This window comes from Protopterus annectens, chromosome 3.part1 (assembly GCF_019279795.1).
Source record: "Protopterus annectens isolate FY-2018-M chromosome 3.part1, PAN1.0, whole genome shotgun sequence".
In the NCBI taxonomy this organism is placed as follows: Eukaryota; Metazoa; Chordata; order Ceratodontiformes; family Protopteridae; genus Protopterus; species Protopterus annectens.
The window spans coordinates 1,519,684,950-1,519,704,221 of record NC_056732.1 but is presented as its reverse complement, the minus strand read 5'-3'; the positions used below and the strand labels follow the sequence as shown (position 1 = coordinate 1,519,704,221).

Genomic DNA, 19,272 nt, shown 5'->3' with positions numbered 1-19,272 from the left:
AACACCCTGATATTGTCTGATTTCAATTACCCTACCATTAAATGGGAAAACTACTCAAGTACAAACTCCCAGGTCTAGCGCTTCCTGGAATTTATCAACTCAAAAGCCCTGGATAAGCTGGTAAACTCCCCTACCAGAGGTGAAAACATATTGGATCTGGTCATCACCACATGGGCGACAGGTGTTCTGCACCGGAGGTCAACCCGTCACTGGTTAGATCAGACCATAAATTAATCACTCTGGATGTCCACACCACACCACCACCCCCAACCAAGGAAACCACAATGAAAAACTTTTCTATAGCAAACTTCACCTCACTTAAGACAGAGGTGGTAAGTTTCACACACACCCACGCTAAAGGATAACAGTGTCCAAGATGCAGGAAGCTTTACAAATGCACTCTATGAGCACCTACAAGGATGCATAGATCATGCCATCCCTAGCAAAACCAAGACTCACTCCAATAAGAGAAGGAAGCCAGTCTGGTGGACCCCTGCCATAAACAGGCTATTCAATAGAAGGAGGAAACTAGTTCAGAAAAAAAGCAAATCTCAAGAAGGAAAGACATACCTGATCAGTATCAGTAAGAAACTAAGGTCCCTCATAAAATCATCCAAGGCTAACTTCAAAAGAAAAATAGCCAGGGATTTGAAAACCACAAAGCCTTCTTTAGCTATGTCAAGCATCTAAGTGGCAACTCACAGATATGCTCTGAGCTAGTGCAAAATAGCACAAAACATACTGAACCTACTGATATTGCCAACATGCTGGAAGATGGAATCAGTGCAAACTTCACACCCCTCTCACCCCCAAAAGGGCCCACAACAATACCGGAAAAGTGTAATGTCCCAGAAATCACAGACGCACAGGTGAAAACACCCCTTTCAAAAGGCAAAAGCACAGTGTCAATGGGGCCAGATGGTGTCCCAGGCTGCGTCTTGCATGAACTACAGGACAAATTAACCCCCCACCTAAACACACTGTTCATCCTCAGCCTCTCCACATGCTATGTGCCCATAGAATGATGCACAGCAATAGTTATTCCACTCCACAAAGGAGGGGCCACAACTGACCCTGGTAACTATCCCCCCATAAGCCTGACCAGCCTGATCTGCAAAGCTATGGAGCGCATCATCATGGAACTCATTAACAAAGACATTGGGAACCTCCAAACACTTGACCCGACCCAGTTTGGCTTTGTTAAGGGCAGATCATGCCTACTAAACCTGGTTGACTTCTTCGAGACAGTCACCATGCCATAGATGAGGGGAAGGTGGTTCACACAGCCTACTTTGACCTCGCCAAGGCTTTTGACACCATTCCCCACTTGGGAATTATAGAAAAACTCACCAGCCTGAACATAAACCCCTACGTCATGAGATGGGTTGCCAACTGGTTTACAGACAGAACTCACACGGTAAGAATAGCGAGCGCCAGGTCCGACTCTAAACCATTCACAAGTGGTGCCCTACAAGGCTTGGTCCTGGGACCCCTACTGTTCAGCACATGCTTCTCGGAAGTACAGGCAAACACAGGAGGACTATGGCTAACCAAGTTCGCCGATGACTGCAAACTGGAAGCCATAATTGACTCTCTGGCTGACATGGACATTCTCCAAAAGGGCCTTACTGAGAAGGACACCTGGTGTCAAAGTCATGGTATCAAGCTAAATGCCAAAAAAATACATAGTCATCTCATTTGTGAAAAACAAAACACCCATGAATTACCACAGAGGTGGCAGCCCCCTTAGTACAGAAGAGGTAATAAGAGATCTGGGGACCCAGGCAGATAGTACTCCCTCCTTTGACAATCATATTGCCAAAGTAGTTAAGAAATCCTTCTATGTAGCCCATCTAATTACTAAAGGGATCGCATCTAGAAATAAAGAGGTTATAGTGCCCCTCTACTCGTCACTCATCAGACCCATCATAGAGTACAATGCCCCATTTGGGATGCACCTCACAAGACACTTCCAACAGCTGGAAAGACCACAAAAGTACCTCACCAAGTGGATTACTGGCCTCAAACATATGTCCTATGCAGCCCGACTGGAAAAACTCAAACTGTACTCAGTGGTATATCGCTTACTCAGAGATGATCTCTGCCTGACTTACAAAGCCATGTCCAACTCAGAATTGACGGACATGCTCCACCTAAAGAAATCCAAGTTACTGCGTGTCACTCGCTCTAGTGAGCTAAACCTCGCCACAACAATACATAGAACATGGTGGAGGGATAGATTCCTGTCACAGAGACTCCCCATGCTTTGGAACAAAATTCCTAACTACATTAGGTAGAGCCCCTCACTAACACTCTTCAAGAGAATCCTTGACGAGTGGATGGGTAACAGAAAATACACCCCTGGGATCACTTCATTGGCTCTTCTTGACAGAGGCTCAGTTAATTAATCAATGGGGCAGCGAAAGCTGACACACTCTGGCTAGGCTTATAAATACCCTCAGGCAAATAGCCTAGTACCTACCTATGAACCTATGAATGTGTAATAGGTCTGACAGGATATTGTAAAGCACTGAAGTGTTTTTATTGTTGATAATTAAAGCAATACTCCATTTGTGGGACATTTCAGGGGGCTACAATCTCTTCTACCTATTTGTTTTTTCTAACAATCCTCTAGTGCACTTATTTTAGCACATTTGCATTCAGCAGTGGTATTCTCCCAATAAGCCACTGACACTTTGTACCACTAACCAATTTTATTAGCTAAAATTAGTAAAACAAGGCAGTTAAACATTAGAAATACCACAATCCTCCTTTCATTCTGCTTAATTACCCCACTGTGTTATCACTTTCCCATTAATTTTTGAATGTTTCCTCAGTATTACAAGTATTTTAAAAACAAACAATAACAATAACTGTCCATTCTTCAGCATTATCCCTTTTAGCACATACTCAGAATAACCTTTCTCCTAGCATCTCACTATATAATCTTTCAATTTATTAATGTTATACATGCACCCTTAATTAATTATTTTAGCAATTTTAGTTTCCATTTCTTTAGCCAGATCACAGCTACACACCATTTGATTCTATACTATTCCTAAATTTATACATAAAGAAATGACGGTATACTTGTTGTAAGCACAATTTCAAGCTACTATTATAGTGTGGCATGCAAATATCAAGAAACAGACACTTAAAGCAGTGAGAATTTTGCTGTAAATGTAGTAGATTTTCTAAATCCAATATATTTATATATAGGTCTTCATTTTAGAACTGTTATATTTTATTGCTACGTATTTAAAACTTAACTCAACATAAAACAAATAAAGCAGTCAGTTCGCATTGAGCCTCGCATGTAGCCATCTGTTTGACTTGTCCTCATCAACTTAGGATTTTAAAGAAACAAAACATTCACTTAGGTTAGCCTAAACCATTGCACATCTTTATTTTTCCTTGCTTCAGTTTTTAACTTGAGTTTGTATGTATTTCATAACAGAGTCTATTTTTTTATTAAGTTAAAGTACTACCTTAGTTCTGACTAGTTGTGTTAGGCAGACATCCTCTCAATTGGTCAAAGGATTAAATTGTCGAAACCCATTTCGTCGAAAGCTTGGTTCATCGAACCATGCTGACTGAGATCATGGTACAGTATGGATCAGGGAATCTGGCCTTTCTCCACTGTAGTGCATTCTCATAGTCGGTATAAACAAGTAACAGGGGTGTGGGGGATACAGCCTCCCACATGGGATGTGCAAGGGGGGCTTGCTTTCTTGAAAAACCATTGCTTGTGCCTTTTCTCCTCGGGTCTCCACTGAAAATGGGCCACAAGCCCAGCTGGACAAACCCAGTTAACAAATGTCAATAAATAAATAAATAAATTGTGTTGTTGGAGTGTGCTGTGTGGATTTATGTCAGTTTTTGTATTAACTGCATTGTCAACCATATGGTCTTGACAGGTATATATTAGTTGATCGAACTTCCAAAAGTTTGAGTTTCGTATGACTGACACCATATGATCGAACTTTTGAAAGCTTGAACGTTTTAATGGAGATCTCCGTACAGCGTGGAATAGGAAGATTTCCCTTTTCTTCACTGTAGTGCGATCTCAGAGTTGGTATATTTAAAGAGCGGGGGAGTGTGAGGGGTGCAGTCCCCCACATTGGTGGTGCATGGGGGCTTTCCCCCTGCTTAAAACATTCAGGTAGGTTATTTGTGTAGTTTATTAAACGTTCAGGTAGGTTATTTGTGTAGTTTATTTTTTTTATTAGATGATCGAACGTTTAAAAGTTCAATCATATGGTGTTGACCATATGACGGTCGAACTTTTGGAAGTTCGATCATCTAATATAGACCTGGTCTTGACCCTATGGGTTTTGACAATGTGGCTTTTTAATAAACTGATATAGATCTGTGTATAACAACACAAACAGGGTAATGGCTGACATCTAACATAAGCATTCTGGCAGATATCGCACTGGCAAGGCTACATATCCATGTAAGGACAGATAAAGAAAACTGAAAAATAAAAAGAAATAAGATGAATTTTGAGATACCATGCCAATAATGTGATCAAATTTAATAATAGGTGCATAGGTTTGTACAAGAATAACAACAACTAGGGCCCCAAAAAGCCCAGCCGTGCAACCTAAATGTGACCCACAAATTTGATTTATATTTGATTTATAGGGGTGATTTACTGACTGCCTCTGTTCATCAGAAACATAGGGGCCAGACAAGGGGTGAATTTCTGATTACCCATCCATATGTCCAAGTTGCACTTAAATAGGAATAGGGAGGAACTCTGCCTCACACACATGAGGAGTTTGTTCCAGCAAATGGAATTTCTGTGAGAAACGTATCCAATATCTCCAATATGTCTTATTTATGTCACAAGAAAAAAGTCTTTTACTCTAGTAGTTTTGATGCTGTTTATTTTGCAGATGTGCAAAAGATTCATCAAAACAGGGTCCAGGAATGTCTTGTAAGCAAGGTAAAGATCACGTCTCAGAAGTCTGTATGATACCAAGTAAAGAGACAGGGTTTTGGGGTGATCAGCATAGGACATTGTGTTTACTCCTTGTATTCTTCTTGTAAGGAAGCTTTGTGGACATCCCAGTTGCTGCATGTGTCTGGTCAGGTATATACCGAAGGGGGCATTATACTCTATAATGGGCCTGATAAGGGCCAAGTACTGCAAACTTGGCTAGCCAGTGGCCTTTGACTTTGGCTTTGACATCTAAGAAGTAGATGCCAAAGAGGAGGGAGACTAGAGCAGAACCCTTGGTGGACTCCTCTGCTGACCAGCCTCTTTGTGGAGGTGGCCTCACTGATTCTAACCTCCTGGGTCTTATCAGTGAGCTAGCTAGCTATCCAGTGTGATATAAAGGGGTTTATACCTAGTTCTGTAAGTTTTTGACAATTCCTGAGTGGGATACTGTATCAAATGCCTTAGCCAGATCTAGGTAGGCAGTATGCACATTTTTACCCTCATCCATTGCCTTAGTGACCTTTTTAAAGAAATCTACCAGATTCAGTAAGCATAACTTTCCCTTTACAAAACCAAACTGAGATGGATCCAGTGTCTGGAGATCTCCTATGTCTTTGCTGGTATTTCTATAAGTCTTTCCATGGCTTTGCAAATAAGACTAGTCAGAGTAATGGGTCTGTAGTTTCCATTATCTGTTGAAAGTCCTCCCTTATGAGCTGATTGCCACATTCATCCATTCATATAGCACAAATGAATTACTACAGGGGTCCTAATAAGTCATATTTTAAACTATTAAGGAGGTATCTTGGGGTGTTACCGAGGCCCACTGAGGCTGTGTGTTTGGCTTTAGTGTATGCAGCCAGTAGTTGGAAGAGTTATATTTGAGGGTATTATGGAGGGATGGTTGGTGGTGAGAGGGGGCTAATTTTCGAACTAAATTTGCCCACCAAGTTTGCTGTATTGCCAGGCTTATTGAATGGAGCGCCATTAACCACCAGTTCAGCACATTGCTGTGTGCTGCCCTTGAGGTTTCTGAAGAAGGCCTTATGGTTATCTTATACCTGGGAATATATCTTAACCTTAAAGCTGGCTTTGCTTGACCTAATTAGCCTCTTAGTTGCCTATTTACTTTGATGATAGAGTTTTTATCTTTATGGGAATTACTCTTCCTGATTTTTGCCATAATTTTTTTTTCCTTTTGTTGTATATCCTGTTTAATTTGAGATGCCACTAGGACAGTTTGTTTTTGAGGCTAGTTATAGGTTTACTTCTGGTAGGTACAGCAGCTTCTATGCAGCCATTGACATGATTGTACAGAGTTTCTCAATAGATTTTTACATGGTGTAGGCTGATGTGTTCTCAGGGCTCTTGGAGTTTGGATGGGCATTGAATTCTGGCAAACCATCACTTAATAAAAGGAAGTTTCCCTTAGAATAGCTTATAACTGTTACAGGTTTTAATTGGATTATGGAGATGATTTGATTTCAAAGGAGACAGCTTTATGGTCAGGCTTTACTAGGGAGGATGAGAAAATGTGGTGAGTGCAGCATTCTCTCATGCTTGTGAGAATGTGGTCAAGTATGGTAGAGCCTCTAGTGGGTGTCTTTGACTAATAGAAACAAAAAAAGACACTCAAAACTGAATAAAATGAAAATGGCAGTTCACGGATTCTGCTGGCAGCAAATTTAGATAGAAGATGAGTCCACGATGCTAGACAATCACACAAAACAATCTGTCTTTGATCAAAGATGCTTGCATTTACAAAGTCTAGGAATCTCTGTACCTGTAGATTTGAAGTTATGTAGGATTTCTAATTTATAGAGGAGTAATCAAAGTCTCCAACGAGTAGGTTGTTAGGTTGGATGGTAAGTGTCTACAGTAGGTTCCAAGTATGCATTGTGAGCTTCTTGGGACTTGGAGGGTGAGCTATAGTTGGCTAGAATATGGTACAGGATTTTGTCTATGGTGATCTGTACATGTAGGAACTCCAGCACATCATCCTGTTTGACTTCCCTAGAGGTTTGCTTGTTATTGACATATATTGAGACACCTCCACCTTTAGCCCTTGTCTGTGCAGGTACTGGTCTAAAAGTGTGGAAGACACTGAAACTTTGCACTGCCAGGGTACTCTCTGCTGCTTTAAACCATGACTCAGTAACTGCACAGATATCTATATTCTCAAGTGTGAGGAGGGCTTGGAGGGTATGCAGATTTTTTGCATTGAGCAATAACACCTTGAAGTACCTTTGAGTTGATTTTGCTATCTTAGTAGGTTTGTCAGTTTGGCATTGCCTAAAAAAAGGCACAAAAAAGGCACTATGGGGGGAGACAAAGCCTTAGCCAGTATTCAAGAGCCTAGAGGGAAAAGGTACAAAACATCCTTGGCAAAACAATGAAGTCTGTTGGCCATGTCCTCCCAAGATGACAAATATTGGATCCCCTTAGAATGACACCAGAAAGACAGCCAGTTGTTGAAATCAATCATTTATTGCTCATACTGTAGCATCATCCTTGGTGATGGCAGAATGCTGCTCAGTACTAGGCTCATTCCAGCCTGAAACACATACTCTGAAAGTTCCATAATGTCACTCTTCAAATAGTCCAGGGAGGTACATCTCAGGTCATTCACACCTACATGGACTATGACGGAATCATACTGGTCCCTGTGGTGTAGTGATGAGTGCATGTGCGATTTGGGGAATCCTGGCTCCAGATAAGCAATTAACTGTTATCATCTTCATGTTCAGCCTGGTTAGAGGGGCATCAGTATATCTTACAGTGGAGTCCATTGTGATGACAGTCCTGGGAAGTGTTTCCTTACCTTAGGGCTTAGTGTTTGCAGGTCTACTGAGAGTGACAGTATGTTTGGTGTTAGGTTATGCCTTTGGGCTTGGAGAGACATAGCTGTGACAGCATATGGTCTAGGTTTTCATTGTTGGTTAGTTAGGTTCATAGGTTTCATAGGATGGTACTAGGCTATCTGCCCGAAGGCATTTATAAGCCTAGCCAGAATGTGTTGGCTTTTGCCGCCCCCTTAGATTAGTTACCTGTGCCTCTGTCCAGCAGACCCACTGAAGTGATCCCTGAGGTAAACTTCCTGTTTCCCATCCACTTGTCAAGGTTTCTTTTGAAGAATGTTAGTGAGGAGCTTTGCCTAATGTAGATTGGGATCTTGTTCCAAAGCATGGGAAGTCTCTGGGACAGGAATCTATCCCTCCAGCACGTCCTATTTATTGTTGTGGTGAGGTTTAGATCCCTAGAGCATGTGGCTCGAGGGAATAAGGTTTTCTTAGGTGGAGCATGTCCATCAATTCTGGGTTGGACATGGCCTTGTATGTCAGGCAGAGATCACCTCTGAGTAGGCAGTATGCAACCGAGTACAACTGGAGTTTCTTCAGTCGAGCTGCATAGGGCATCTCTTTGAGGCCAGTGATCCTCTTGGTGAGGTACTTCTGTGGTCTTTCCAGCTGCTGCAGATGTCTTGTAAGGTACATCCCAAATGGGGGATTGTACTCTATGATGGGTCTGATGAGTGATGTGTAGAGGGTCACAATGACCTCTATTGATCTGGATGTGAACCCATTTGTGGTTAGGTGGGCCACGTAGAAGGATTTTCTAACCACTTTGGCAATGTGATTATCAAAGGTGAGATTACTATCTACTTGGGTCCCCAGATCCCTTATTACGTCTTCCGCATTTAGGGGACTACCACCTATGTGGTAGTTTGTGGGTACTTTGTTTTTTCCAAAGGGGATGACTATGCACTTTTTGGCATTTAGCTTGAGGCCATGATTGTGACACCAGGTATCCATCTCAGTGAGACCCTTTTGGAGGATATCTGTGTCAGCTGGAGAGTCAATTATAGCCTCTAGTTTGCAGTCGTCTGTGAACTTGGTCAGCCATAGTCCTCCTGTGCTTGCTTGTACCTCTGAGAAGTATATGCCGAACAGGAGGGGTCCTAGGACTGATCCCTGGGGAATGCCACTTGCAACCGGTTTAGAGTCAGACCTAGCTCCCACAACTCTCACCACATGGGTTCTGTCTGTGAGCCAGTTGGCAACCCATCTTGTGATGTAGGGGTTTATGTTCAGGCTGGTGAGCTTGTCTATATTACCAGAATGGGGAATGGTGTTGAAGGCCTTAGCGAGGTCTAGGTAGGCTGTGTGTACCACCTTTCCCTCATCTATAGTCTTGGTAACTGTCTCAAAGAAGTCCACCAGGGTTAGGAGGCATGATGAGTTCCATGATGATGCACTCCATAGCCTTGCAGATCAAGCTAGTCAGGCTTATAGGACGATAGTTCCTGAGGTCTTTTGTGGCTCCACCTTTGTGGAGCAGAATAACCATTGCTGTGTGCCACTCTATGGGTATGTAGCTTGTGGAGAGGCTGAGTCTGAACAGTGTGTTTAGGTGAGGGGTTAGTTCATTTTTGAGCTCATGTAGGATGCAGCCTGGGACACTGTTCGGTCCCATTGATGCTGTATTTTTGGCTTTGGAGAGGGCTGTTTTAACCTGAGTGTCTGTGATTTCAGGGACTCTACATTCTTCTGGTATGGTTATGGGCCCTTTTGGGGGTGAGAGGGGGGTGAAGTTTGTGCTGAACCTGTCTGCCAGGATGTTGCTGATATCAGTCAGTTCAGTGTATTTTGTGCCATTCTGTACTAACTTTGAGTAGATCTGAGCATTGCCACTTAGATTCTTGACATAGCTAAAGAATGCCTTGTAGTTATCTTTGGAGTCCTTGACAATTTTTCTTTCAAAGCTCACCTTGGATGATTTTATGAGGGATCATAGTTTCTTGCTGATACTGATCAGGGATGCCTTCCCTTCTTGGGATTTTACTCTTTTCTGTAATAGTTTCCTCCTTCTATTGTATAGCTTGTTTATGGCAGGAGTCCACCAGACTGGTTTCCTTTTCTTGGAGGAGTGATTCTTGGTTTTGCTTGGGATGGCACGATCCATCCATTCTTGTAGCTGCCTGTAGAATGCATTAGTAAAGGATTTTGCAGCTTGGACAGTGTTATCCTTTAGCATGGGGGCTTTGAAACTTTCCACCTCGGTCTTAAGTAACGTGAAGTATGCTTTTGAAAAGTTTTTCACAGTGGTTTTCTTGTCCGGGAGTGGGGGCGGAATATGGATATCCAAAGTGATTTCTTTATGGTCATGTCTAACCAGCGAGGGGTTGACCTCTGGTGTGGAACACCTGTCGCCCATGTTGGTGATGACCAGGTTGTCACCTCTGGTGGTAGTCTTGACCAGTTGAACCAGGGCATTTGAGTTTATAAATTCTAGGAAAAGTTGTGCAAGGGAGTTAGTACTTGAGTAGTTCTTCCAGTTAATGTTTGAGTAATTGAAATCACCCAATATTAGGGTGTTTGGTAGGATCTTTATGTTTCTGAGTTTTTCCAGAAACATGGAATGGGGGTCCTGGGACATGGTGGAAGATTGCTTTTAATTGCCTCAGCACTTGTTAGACTATGTGTGTGTTGTGTACTATGTGAGGTGGGTGTTGTGGGCATCTGTGGTTTAGAATTCTTGATGTGGGCTTGTATGTGAGAGTTTAGCATCTGGTGTCAGTGTGTAATTACACCTCTTGCGTACTTTATCTGATTCTTTAAGGATCAAGTGGTTGTCAGTAAACATGAGATAAATGCTGCATTGTCTCAAGATGCCCATACCCAGTATGCTGGATACACACAAGTTAGAAAACTGCATATTCATAATGTAATGATATATATATATATATATATATATATATATATATATATATATATATATATATATACAGTACATATGTATGTATATACATTATATATATATATGAGAGAAAAATATGTGTGTGTGTGTGTGTGTGTGTGTGTGTGTGTGTGTGTGTGTATATATATATATATATATATATATATATACACACACACATACACTCACACACACACATATATATGTATATATATATATATATATATATATATATATATATATATATATATATATATATATATATATGGGTCTACTTCTAAATTTCAAAGTTTCAAAACTTCAAATTCCTTATGGTCAAGACCATAAGATCGAAGTTTTAAAACTTGGAACCATTTAAACGGAGATTGCTGTACAGCACAGAATGGTATATTTACTGCGATCTTGGAGTTGGTATATTTGTTTACCAGGAGGTGTGGGTGGTGCAGTGGGGCTTGCCCCCTGCAAAAATGTAAAAAAAAAGATTTTTTTTTGTTTTTATTTTTTTTTTAATTTGCATTTTGAAATTTCAAAACTTTGATCTTATGGTGTTGACCATAAGAAATTCAAAGTTTTGAAACTTTGAAATTTAGAAATAGACCCATATATATATATATATATATATATATATATATATATATATATATCTGGCATAACATTCACAACTGACCAACTGACAGGACTGGGTGGGGTCATTAGGTGAAAAGCACTGAAATGTATATTTCTTTCCAGACTTAAAGGCTGTTAGTTAAAACATCCAAACCCCAAAGCAATGTGTTGTAGATCGCACATAGTGATAAGCGATGTCAAAAGTAAGCTAAATGAGATGAATGATTTACAATAGGTATAATCATTACAAATGTGAAGAGAACAGAAATTCAGGTCTTACCAAAGGACCTTTATGTCCATTTATGTTGTAGATAAAAAAAGCAGAAGATACCTCAGCCTTGAACACAAATTGACCTACAAACATTTCTATCAAAGTCACACAGCCTAAAATTTTCTGTCTCATCTGGAAAATTTTGCATGTGATTCCTCCCTTTTCCAGAAAATAATGCCCACTTCAGTTCCATACATTATATAGATCCAGTTAGGACAACATTCTAAAACTGTTTTACCACCTGACCAAAGATTGCCTATAAGATTGTCTATGTTTTGCATAGAACATATTGTATTTTTCACAGCCTTGATTGTCAGAACATTTTAAAAAGTTTACACACAAAAAAATATAAATTACTGCTACTAGTATGATTGCCTGCACTTTACATTTCTGCTAGTAAGCAAATGGATGAATAAATACGTAGATAATGACCAAGAAATATATTTTAACTTGCTACTTTTGAAGCCATATAGTGCAACTTACTGTAACCCACACCTTTGCCTTTTCAACTACTTAGCCCAAGACTCGGGAACAAACATATTTTAGATATTGCTCTTATATACTTATAAACTTGCTTGTGTAACAGGTTTTGCATTGGCAAACATTTTCTGAAATCTATGAAGTCTGAAACTCACATTCATCATTATTTGCTGACAGTAATCAACAACGATTTGAGGAAACCACATATTTTATGAGGATTGGGGTCAGATGAGAGCTGCGCACACATATGCATATGCATGACCAAAAATGAAATCAGATGAGATGAATGAATAATTACATAACTCATGGCTTTGAAATGTCAGAACCATACAGTGCAATGCCCAGCCTTTCGACTTCTTAGCTGATAAATCAAATATCTAGTGTCAGATGCAGATTATAAATATTGCTCTTCAATACTTAGAAGTTGCTAGAAGAACTTGTTTCACATTAGCAAACATGTTTTGAAGCACATGGTCTGAACCTCATGCCTGTCATAATTTCATGACTGCAATCCATAACAGCTTGCCAGAAAACCACACATTTGATGAGGAACAGACCAAAATACCTCTCAACTTCTTTGTTCAAGAGCTCCAGATAAAAATCAAAATTTATAGGAACACAAAGGATGTGTGCAGGAAGATACAGCCTTCATTGTAGAAGACAGTTTTGTGATAAAATATACCCTGATTTATCCCTCTCCTAGCTCAAGCTGTAGCAAGACCATGCTATACCTGCTTCTACTATGCTGTTCATGATGTCTGCCCCCTCCCGATTATGTTTACCTTGTTCCAGAAATCTCGTGAAAAGAAACTATGAAGTATGATCTTGATTTTGTGGAAGTGTACTGCCAGAAGTGGTAATACTGATGTTGACAGTATGTTTTTACAAATTTCTATTTACAAATGGCTATGAACATGCATGGTGGCAGCAGGGATAAAGCTACCCACCATCTCAACCCTTCTGTTCATATTGATGTATTCCTATTGATGTCTTAACAAAGACACCCATCCCAAACTATGAAAAATGAATATCTGATTTTAACCGCCAAGGGAAAAGTACTTACCTAATATGATCCTGGTTCTCCAGACAAGAAAAAACATACAATTTCACTTCCACTTTGCACTCGCATTAATATCACCACCAGCTGAGCTCTGCACACACACACACACACACACACACACACACACACACACACACACACACACACACACACACACACACACACACACACACACACACACACACACACGCACATACCACATAGAGACATCTGTTAAGAAAAGTAAGACAGTGAGAGGGAAGGTGTAAGGGATTTAGGGATGTATAATCTGCGCCATTGTTGAACCTGATACCTACATAGTGAGCAAGACTGCATCTCCCTAAATGTCTTGCTTCACTAATCTCTGTGTTGTAGCCCTCCAGCAGATCCTGCAAGATGCTTCTTTGGTGGGATTTAAGGTAGAAGTTATGTGGCTGGCTGGGACTTGAAGCTGTGATTGCAGCAGCAGTGAAAAGTGTGGGGTCTTATAATGTCCAATTAGCTCAATTAGCCTAATGCCATGCCCAGGTCTTGCCACACTTTACAAAACTTCTTTTTCACCTCTGCCTCCTTATATTTCACAACCAGCCCCACTAATGGCAACCTTAAGGCATTTACTTTTTTTTTTACCTTTCATCTCTTTATAGTTGCTGTTAGATATCACACAGCCATTATCAGCTATGTCTGTTTAGTGAATAAGACATTTCACAACAAACAGCTACTAACATGAAGAAATCAAAAGCACCTTTAATGAGAAATATTGAATAATGATAAATATTGAATTGCATCCATACTTCATTTTGCCTCTCTGACCATGTTCTTTTCTTATGACTCTGACTGAGGTTTGCTGCTGTCAGCATTGATGATTTCTCATATTTGCATATTAAATTGAAATTGCTGCTTTTGTGTTCTAGAGCTCTTGGTAATCCTCTGGCCTCTAATAATTTTTCTGTCCTGTTCCTATACTAGGTTCTGCTGAAGTTCGTAAGAAGGCTCCATTGTTTAAGACGTTACTTCTGGCAGGCCCTGCTGGCGTGGGAAAGAAGACTTTAGTGCATGCAATCTGTACAGAGGCAGGAGCCAACCTCTTTGATATTTCACCACAAAACATTGCTGGAAAGTATCCAGGAAAGAATGGTCTGCAGTTAATGTTGTTCATGGTCTTTAAGGTGCATATGTTTTTCTTTGTTTCCACCAAGTCTGATAAGTCCGGGTGACAGAGATAGACTTATACCAAGTATTTACTATGAATTTCCTGCTATACCAAGTGTTTACTATGACTTTCCTGGTATCTGCCATTGTAAAGGCATTTTCCTCAATCACTGTGCCAAAGAAATGTGAGATATTTTCTGAAATCTAAAATTCTTTATTACATTACAACATACTAAATAATAATATGGTATGCTTCCATTTTCTCAGTTATATTGGTATTAACTGGATAGGAACAACAAAACCATTTTTTTAACTTGAACATTAAAATGATAAAATGAATTATTAGTATAACTGTACAAAAAAAAATACTCAAACTATGATCTCACTACACATTTATTCTGTTAGATACCAGCATGGAAAAAAAAGAATAATAACTATAACCTCATGGCATACACAGTCCTTGAGACATGATTGTCTCCTTTTTTAAATACCTTTATTAAATTATCACCTAAGACATAGGCATACATATATTAATAGAAAAGGAAACAAACCACATTTGCAATTTTTCCATTTACATACATTATATGTTACAGATGTTTTGTTTCTTTATAACAGCTGTCATTCAGTCCAAAATTACATAAATTGTGCAATTCTTGTCTTCCCTTAAACCTCACTTTACCCCCTGAACATTATTCTGCATACATTGTTCACATAAATTCTATTTATTTCCATGCAGCTTGCTCCGTCCTTTTTGTAAAGACCCCTCTTAAATTTTTTTCTCTCTTTATAATAATCAATATTTCAAGTCAAGTTGGTTTAGATTTTGATTTCCATTTTCTAATAACTGTTTTTTTGGCAGCCAGCAGAATTAAATTTAGTAAGGCCCCTGTGTCCCAGCTCAAGAAATCATCTCCGTAGTTACAGCTATTTGCTTCCCCAATATTTCTGACAGCATACCCTGTAACAAAATTTTAAAACTGGACAATTCATTATGATACCAAAAAGCATGTTCCCAGCTGCCTCTTTCTCCCCATCACACTTCCAACATTTGCTGTTTACCTGAGGAAAAAGTAAGTCTGCTTGGGGCATAAAAATATCTATGCAGATACTCCCAAGCAAAAATCCTACATTGTTTCCTTGTAAATTGCTTTTCCAGTCTCTCTTCCCAATCTTTTCTAATCTCCTCTGATTGTTTCTTACAGTTATCATGCAATATTCTATATGGCCTACTAATTATCGCTTTTTAACAGCAGCTTCTGTTCTAGATTCAACTGAAAACTCTATGAAAGATCTTTCACTTTGGACTCCCGTGTCGCTTTCCCTTTGCCTATGCTATGATATCAATCGCTGGTAGGGAAGTCAGTCTCTAACCTGCAATCCAAACATCTTATTGGCCTTATCCGACTTTATAACCTTTCCATCTTTATTTATTTGCCCCCAGTACCTTATTTCCCTTGCCTGTTTTCTCCAATACATTCCATCTCCGTCTTGCCTATTATCTCTACCTCTACCTATCCTTGCATCATCCCTATCAGCAAAATCTTCTTTCTCCATTCTCATGTTGTAATTGTTCTTGGAATACTTTCTTTAATTTTATGGGTACAATATTCTGTATGGTTATTATTTTCCTTATGAATCTGCATCCGTTCTAAAACAAAGTCATATTAAGGGCCATGAATTGAGCCATACTGGTTGCTTTCACTGCAAAAGACTTTCAAAAAAGAACAGTGTCTTAACTAAGTTACAGCTATCTTTTGTTATGATGATCATGACTGCATGTGTTAATACAAATTTAAACTGTAACTTTGAAGATACAAACACCTTAATGGGTCTTAAATCATCCTCGTGTTTGTTACTATGTTTTGTACCATTGTGCCGTTGTTAAATATTTAAAAAAAATGAGCAATAGCTTCTTCAAATCACTGGACGAAAGTTTTAATTTATATATCTAAATCAACTCAATGCAGCAGTTTCAAATTCAGTGTGGATCTCAACACATGGTGATTCACACATTGTGATAGCCCCACAACATAACTTTTGATAACAAAAACCTCTCCATTTGACTTCTGGTTAGTTAGCATATAACTAGCAGTTTCATTTGATAGGGTAATGTGATCTGCCTGACTGTAAATTAAGCTGAGATCTGCTAATCAGAATGTAAACTCTGCAATAAGCCTATCCATTGCCATCCATGCAGTAAGGAACTGTTTAAGAAGCTGTAGTACAATCCAAAGAAAGGGGGTGGCATGATTAGCATTGGCTCTGTCTACATTGTGGCCATTAATCCAGTGAGAGTCCATCTGACCCCCATCTGACCGGTTCATCTTTTCTGTATCCTGTTTTGTTAATTTCTTCATTGGGGCTAAAAGCATAATAAAATAAGATGGAGAACTACTGATGTCTTTTGTTATGGCAGCACCACCTCAGAGACAGTGGATTTTGGAATAAGATAGACAGGAAAGTTATATAATTGGCTGATGGAGAAGGCTAGCTTCAGGAATAACAGGAGGATATAATTCTTCTTACATAGGGTTGTGGTTTATTAAATTGTTCTCTTGAAATGTTTTTAGAGTGTTGCTCAGCATAGGACAACCAACGGGTTTAAAACAAACTCCTACTGAAAGTTCAGGTAGAGTGATTGTATTACTTAGCACTAAGACAATTAAAGTGGAAATGTGTAGTAAATTCTGTTTGCTGTTCCTTGGAGAATTTTCTCCTTTATCAAGGTACAGCAGTCTTAGAGTTAGTATATATAAGTTGTGAGGCCATTAAGGGTGAAGCCTCCAGTGTTAGGAGGTATAGCAAGCCCTTCAGAAAAAATGTTTTTTGTGCAACAGTGAGTTTCACAATTCATTTTTTTTTCAGAATTGCTTTTACATTTTTGAAGTGTTTGGACTCACAGCTCTGAGTCTGCCATTTTTAGTAGGGAGCCACTTAAAACAGCCTGAGACTAGTGAATGAGGGGAGGAGGTTGAAGGAGAGAAGAAAAGGACTCCTGCAAAGCATTAGTTGCAAAAATTAGACTGATACAGTAGACCTGTCGTCTAGCCTTCTGGGTCATCTATAGGTCTGCATGAATCAAGTGTGATAGAAATCGATCAGCTGAATGGCATGGAGATGATAATGTACTGCATTAGTAACAAGTGTTGCAAGCTGAGTACTTCTAGCAAAATGCAACATTTTGGTATTCATAGGATCATAGCAGATTACTAGGCTATCGACCAGGAGGGTATTTTAAGCTTAGCCATTTCATCCCAAAGTAATACCATGAAAATGTCAATACCCAAGATTGCATTTAGTGATGACTACCCATGTCTAGGAGGGCTGTGGGGACTATCCACGGTAAGAATCTACTGTGCTCCATCCACTCGTCCGGGTTTCTCTTTACCATAAATGCATGAGTATCAGTTGTTGTAAATCTTCTTAACATCTTAGTAATGTCACTAGCAGCAACCAATTAATTTTTGGGGACAAAGCCCAAATCGGGATCTGTACATTAATGCTTATCACTGCCGCATGCAATCTTTGTATACTCCATACACTGTTACTGAAATAGAGCCCTGCTGCCAAGGAGCTGAGAGGGTACACATGAGTTAGATCTACCACTGGAGCTAATAAAACCTGCCTGACTTGAATATGCAGGTTCTCACCATGTACATAGAGGTTTCCTTCTGGCTGATCAAATTTCCTCTAACAGACATACTGATTAGGTTTACAATTTACAGTAGGCCACCTTTAAAATTGATTGTGGAGCCTTCCTCCCTTGGTCTCCCTTATAAAAAAGCTTTTGGTGTAGTGAAAATTACCCGGCTAACAAAATGAAATAAATGCATATTGATATGGCAGTACAGACCAACAGCTAAGATTACAAGCTGTTAATGAGCTGTATCCTGCTGTTCTAGGTTTGATACCCCAGTGTGTGTTTTTATACTTTATGACTAATGATGTCACCTTACCAGTTCAGTTCTCCTGGGTACACTTGCTCTAGTGAGTCTTTCATGGTAAATATAGATAAAATGCAAATATTTGTATCACCAGCTGCCCTTTCACTTGCTTTCTATTTTTGAAAACACTGTATGCATTCTGTGATAATAAGTTAATGTTCAGACTCTATGTTATGCTTTTTAATAGATACTCCCCAGGATTCATGAAGCTTGCACCAGGTGCAGGTGTAACGTCAGCATTCTAACACCAAATATGGCCTCCGAGCTCTTCAGGTACGAGCTGTTTCCACGTGCACTACCAGCGTACGCTACGCCCACACAACTCCTGAGCCTTGTATGCTAATTACCCCATGTGCAGCAGTGTAGCATGCAAATGAAGGTATGTAGCAATTCAGGAAGTGGTGCAGGTGTAGTGTAAGCAAGCAGAAATATAAACCGTAGAAAACAGTTTACATTTTTGCAACCATAAAACTGGAGCTATGACAGCCGACCAAACACATGTATTATAATGTTAATATATGCCAATGGCTAAATATATAGCCATTGGCATAAAAAAACATGTACAAAATATAAAATTAACATTTAATATATATAGTTGCATTATCACGATGTGGAAGCGCAGGGCAGCGGTGCGCTAAGGGGATCGCAAGGAATATATAAAAATATAGACTAAAACTGCAATGAAACACATATCACGATTTCCCCATAATAGTCAATAGCAGGCAGGCTGCACCATACTCATGGTGCAAGGGTCGCTAAGGGGCAGTGACAGTGTTATGTGCAGTAGCTAGGAATTAGTAAGCAATGCCATGCAAATGAGAGGAGTAATAGTGAATCGCAGATTTCCCGCTGGTGTAAGGATGCACAAAACAGCGTAGCATTATAACACTGAGCTGAGCCCTTGAGATAAAGATGACATCAAGAGAGGGGTGCATCGCCATTGCTGTAAGCACATCAGAGCATTGCTAAACCGGTCTGCTCCTAGCTAGGAAAAGCTGCAGGATAGGGGTGTATCGCATTGCCCATAGCTATGCTTAGCTGAGAGTACACAAGGTAACCGAGTATGCATGTGAACGGAGATGAAAACACGCAAAAA

The 19,272-nt window shown here is 39.8% G+C and overlaps 1 protein-coding gene across 1 annotated transcript in view; it reads left to right on the top strand.

Moving 5' to 3' along the window:
- IQCA1L (IQ motif containing with AAA domain 1 like) overlaps nucleotides 1–19,272 on the top strand; it is a 1,829,164-nt gene that overhangs the window by 1,438,114 nt on the left and 371,778 nt on the right. Inside the window, exon 15 of the mRNA XM_044067599.1 lies at nucleotides 14,050–14,249. Coding sequence (XP_043923534.1) covers nucleotides 14,050–14,249 — 200 coding nt within the window. The remainder of the gene's footprint in view (nucleotides 1–14,049; nucleotides 14,250–19,272) is intronic.